The sequence below is a fragment of the Vombatus ursinus genome, unplaced genomic scaffold (assembly GCF_900497805.2).
Source record: "Vombatus ursinus unplaced genomic scaffold, bare-nosed wombat genome assembly UNPS02002672.1, whole genome shotgun sequence".
In the NCBI taxonomy this organism is placed as follows: domain Eukaryota; kingdom Metazoa; phylum Chordata; class Mammalia; order Diprotodontia; family Vombatidae; genus Vombatus; species Vombatus ursinus.
Genome location: NW_020942450.1, coordinates 1 through 5,146, shown reverse-complemented (window position 1 = coordinate 5,146; position 5,146 = coordinate 1). Strand labels below are relative to the sequence as shown.

At 37.7% G+C, this 5,146-nt stretch overlaps 1 protein-coding gene across 1 annotated transcript; it reads right to left on the bottom strand.

Moving 5' to 3' along the window:
* Positions 1 to 557: 557 nt before the first annotated feature.
* Positions 558 to 1,462, bottom strand: LOC114048886 (olfactory receptor 5B12-like; the record flags this gene model as incomplete). The annotated part of the gene is made up of 2 exons (XM_027870030.1): positions 1,344 to 1,462; positions 558 to 1,278 (listed from the first exon to the last, which is right to left on the bottom strand). Coding segments are annotated over exons 1-2 (840 nt in total), but the record flags the coding sequence as incomplete, so codon positions are not given.
* Between the last annotated feature and the right edge of the window lie 3,684 nt (positions 1,463 to 5,146).

Genomic DNA, 5,146 nt, shown 5'->3' with positions numbered 1-5,146 from the left:
GTAGTGGGCTTGGAATTAAGAGGAGTCATCTTCATCATTTCAAATAGGGCCTCAGTCACTTACTAGCTGTGTGACCCTGGGAAAGTGTCTTACCCCTTTTTGCCTCAGTTTCTTATCTGTGAAATGAGTTGGAGAATGAAATGGGAAACCACTCCAGTGTCTTTGCCAAGAAAACCCCAAAATGAGGTCACAAAGAGTCAGACACAAATGAACGACAACAAGAAGACAGTACACACCTATTATTCATTCCACCTAATATTCTTCTAAGATAGGAAATACTCTTGAGGCTCTTTAAACATGAGGAAACTGAGATTGGGGCTTGCATCAGACTATAAACATGAAAGAATCTGAGAGAATACAAATTTAGTTCTCTCCTAAATCCAAATCTATGACAGGTTCTAATAAAAATTTTGCCTTTGAAAAAAGTTTAGATTCCACTTCTCTGTGCATAAGAAAAGTAGCCTGACTGGGGGCATGGATCCCAGAATGGGGAAGGTACAGATTGGATTTCCTCTCTAAGAAAAAAGCTGCTCCAACTGAAGTCATTGTCCTCTCACAGCTTTTCTAAAAGCATTCTTGACATTTTTGTTCCTAAGACTATAGACCAGAGCGTTCAACAGGGGGATGACCATAGTGTAGAACGCTGACACTATTTTGTCTGTGTCCATGGAATGGCTTGAGCTGGGTTGGAAGTACATGAAGATGATTGTCCCATAAAATATGAACACTGCTGTGAGATGGAAAGCACATGTGGAGAAGGCTTTCTGGCAACCATCAACAGAACAGGATTTCAGGATGGTGATGAAGATTAACAAATAAGAAGTAAGGATGACAAGAAACGGAAAAAAGGCATTGAGTGACACTAAGATAAAGACTAGTGACTCTGTGATGTGAATATCAGAGCAAGAGAGAGCTAGGAGAGGGAGAATATTACAGAAAATGTGATGGAGTATGTTGGACCTACAAAAGGAAAAGCTAAACGTGTTTCCTATGACTATGGAGGAGGACAGAAAACCACAGATGTAAGCACCACTGGCCAGATATGCACAAACAGTTGATGTCATGGTGGTGGTGTAATGTAGAGGTTTGCAGATAGCTGCATGGCGATCATAGGCCATAGAGGCTAAGAGAAAACTTTCAGTAACAGCAAAGGTCTCAAAGAAGAACAACTGCATATCACAGCCATTATAGGAGATACCCTTGTCCCCTGTAAGGAGTCTTGCCATCCCCTTGGGAGTAATAGTTGAGGAGTAGCCAAAATCTACCAAAGAGAGGTTACTGAGGAAAATGTATATGGGAGTGTGAGGCAGGAATCCAAGGAAATCAGAACTACTATCCCCAGCTTCCCTACCAGGGTGATGACATAGATGAGGGTGAACATGATGAAGAGAGGAACCTGAAGCTCTGGGTCATCTGTTAATCCTGTAAGGATGAACTCATTCACTTTAGATCTGTTCTCCATGAATGTCATTTTAGAATGATGTTAATCTCCTGAAACAAAAGAGGAACCATCAGAAAAATCCACTCTGCATGATGAATGACTACAAGACATAAAATATGATTCGAACCTATCTTCTGTGAGGGCTAGAAATAAGTAATTAAGGGAAAAAGAACATCTAGGTACTTGTCATAGCAGTTATTCTAAGTCCTCAAAATCCACTCATCCATTTTCTCAGAGAAAGAAGGAGAGAGGGAGAGAGAGAGAGTCACTCATGTATAACATCTCACTACAAATTTAACAATACCCAAATTGGCATTTCCCACTTCAGGAAAGGGAAGTGCCTTATTCTCTTGCAAAAATCAGCATAAGATGGGGATTCCCATTGGTAAGTGTTGGAGAACTAGATCTTTTCTTATGAATACACTTCATTTTTGATAAAAAAGAGAGAAAAGTGAAATAAAAGAGTTAAAGGATAATTCGTATTTATAGAAAAGTTGAAAGACTGTGAGAAGGGAGGAGAGGTTCAAAGAAAGTTGGCTAAGAGTTCATTGGGATCCTACTTAGTCCTTGAATTATTGTGGCTTTAAGGTTGAAGCAAGGAACTGAAGTCACCAGTTTATGAGTAGGATCAGCTGCCAATGGACACCAGTGGGAATCATCTGTGCCAAAGATAATTGGTGGATCACTTCACAATAAATGCATGATTTCTAAATTCGATTCCATCCCACAGCCTGTCTCTTTTTCAATTCTCCACCACTGCCACTGTGGAAATAGAAGGTGACCACAAACAGGGATATTTGACCTTTCATTCATTGTATGGTTTTTTGAAATCACTAATTTTTGGTTAGTCTGTTTCAAGATTGATCTAAAATCTCATCTACAGGATTTTTGATCAATTGATCTCAAAATTGGTACTTTCCCTCTTTTCATTTTCTGTAATATATCCTGGCTATCCTGGCTATATATCCTATTTGTAAACTGGTGTTTGTACATGATTTGTATGGTGTTTATGCTGTCCTTGACGGCAGTGACTCTGTTTTACCTTTCTTTGCATTTAAATGCTTATCATTGTGCTTGACACATGGTAGACCCTTAATAAATGTCTATTGACTCACTGATTGGCCAGTGGTAAACTTCAATGTCTGAACTAAGCTAGGTTGCCCTTTAGGCATCAGAGAACTATGTAGGCCATTCCCAGGCACCACTTTAAGCCTTTACAGCTTGGGAGAACCTGCCACAGTTGTACATCACTCACTTAGTCTTAGAGTACTTTGTTTCATCTTTCCAATCATAAGTTACAACAATTTTCATCGAAGTTATAAATAGGTTGCCACATGCTATCTATAATAATTTGTATATATAAATATATATACTATATATTTACTTTATTACATGTATGTATGTATACATACACACATATATGTATATATACATACATATATATACATACACACATATATGTGTATATACATACATATAGATATATAGATATAACAGAAGTAGAGAATTTCAAGTCAATATATTTCCTCTCAGAGGTCATCTACTTCAGTTCACATGTGACCAGGAGTCACTTTTACAAAAGCCTGCCATAGGGCATGAAAGAGTATAAAAAGGTAAGAACTGGTTAAGCAGGAAGATTGAATGATAAGAGATATACAGTCCTAGCAGCACACTGGGGGCCCTAATGAATTATGCCTCACGTGCATGATTAACTAGAATCTCTAATGCATGAAAACAAATCTGACTGCCAAGGTACCATTTAGACTTTAGGGATAGGTCTCATAACTGCAATTTTGTTCTGGAAAGGTTTTCTTCTCATTTTAATGAAATAGGATAAGTTACAGCATGCCATTATAAAATTTTGGAAGTTAGAAAATATACTTATACAAAGAAATCCAGGAATCATGGTGGGAAATCTTGGTGGAAAGCTTTTATACTGTTATCAGTATATTACTGATGGGAGTCTTCAGTTATCTAGATATCTGTCAGAATGGTCTCTCTCATTCTGCCTTTCTTTCTCTCAATGACATCTTCTGTCTTTCTGTCTCTCAGTATTTCTGCATCTCTGCATATTTGTTTCTCTCTTCTCTGTCTCTGTTTCCTTTTTTCTGTCTGCCTGCTTTTCCATGTCTCTATCTCTCTCAGTTTCTCTCTCTCTCTCTGTCTCTCTCTCTCCCTCTCTCTCTCTCTGTCTCTCTCTCTCTCTCCCTCTCTCTCTCTGTCTCTCTCTGTCTCTGTCTCTGTCTCTCTCTCTCTCCCCTCAAAGAACAACTATTAATTTCTTGATTAATATGGTATTTTAATACATCAAAATCACAAGATGAAGGAATAAATATGAGAAAATTCCATCCTACATTTGATTCCTCTAAAACTTGAAAAATTTTTAAGTAGGGCCAAAAAAAACCACCTGGGAATATTACAAAAGAAGAGGGAAAGTAATTAAATTATCCTAAAAGTTAAGATAGACACAGAAAGGAAAACTAGCAACAGTTAGAAATGCACATTATGCTCAGGGAGAATCATTACCAAGCATTTCAGAGGAGGAATAAAGCAGGATCCCATTGCTTAATTTTATACGGAGTTCAAATGTGAAGGGATAGAAAGATCTCAAAGAGTGAAATTTTGAAGATACAAGAAGACAAATTAACAATTAGGTAGACGCACATACAAGAAATAAATTTGCAGAAATGAAAACAAAAAACGTAGAGGTAACCAAAGATGAATGCAAAAGCAGATCCTATGTTATAATTATCGAGTCAGAGAAGTGCCAGGACTTTGTTTGAACTGCGGGAAGCCCAGTCTAACTACTTTTCTAAGTCAAGACTACAAAAATGTGAGTACTTTTATTGAAAAAGTGGTCTTTTGGGGAAACAAATGATAATCAAATCAGTAACTGGACTGATTCTCAATACCCATGAGGCAAGTATGATGAATGACAACCAAAGACAGAGCTGCTCAGTTTGTATTTTGTTTCTATCTTCTCTGACAAAGAGAATGATCTTTGGATTTAGAAAGACAGAAAAACTAAGAGTTGAAAACAAGAAAAAATGAGAACTAGAACCTATAGTAATGGAAATAAGGGAAGAAGCATTTCTATATCATTTATTATGTGCCAGACATTGCGCTACACTTCATAAATATTATATTATTTGATTCTCACAACAACCTTGTGAAGAAGGTGGTGTTATTATCTCCTTTTTAAAGCTGAGGAAACTGAGGTAAACAGGGGCTGAGTAATTTGCCCAAGGCCATTCCTTAAGTGTCTGTGACTTGATTTGAATTTAGGACTTCCTGTCTCCAGTCCCAATGTTTTATCCACTCTACCAGAGTTGCTTCTTTAAAATTTGCAGAGTATTTAAACACATTGCATTATTTGGTCCCCACTACAACTTTGTGATTTCCATGGAAAACAAGAAAACTAATCTGTCTTCTCACACTATCCAGACATACTCTGGTTCCTCTCTAGTCTACATTTGGGGCAACATGTTCAGTCGTGGGTTCCACACTTTAGGAAGGACTTTGATAAGCTAAAGATTCTCCAGAGGAGTTCAGCCAACATGGAGAAGGACTTTGCAATCTTGTCATATTAGGACTGGTGGAAGAAATTGAGAGTGTTTGGTGTAGAAAAGATAAAAGATGGGTGTCAGGGCAGGGGTTGGGATTGGTATCTTCAAGTATCTTCAAGACTGACATATGGAGGAAGAA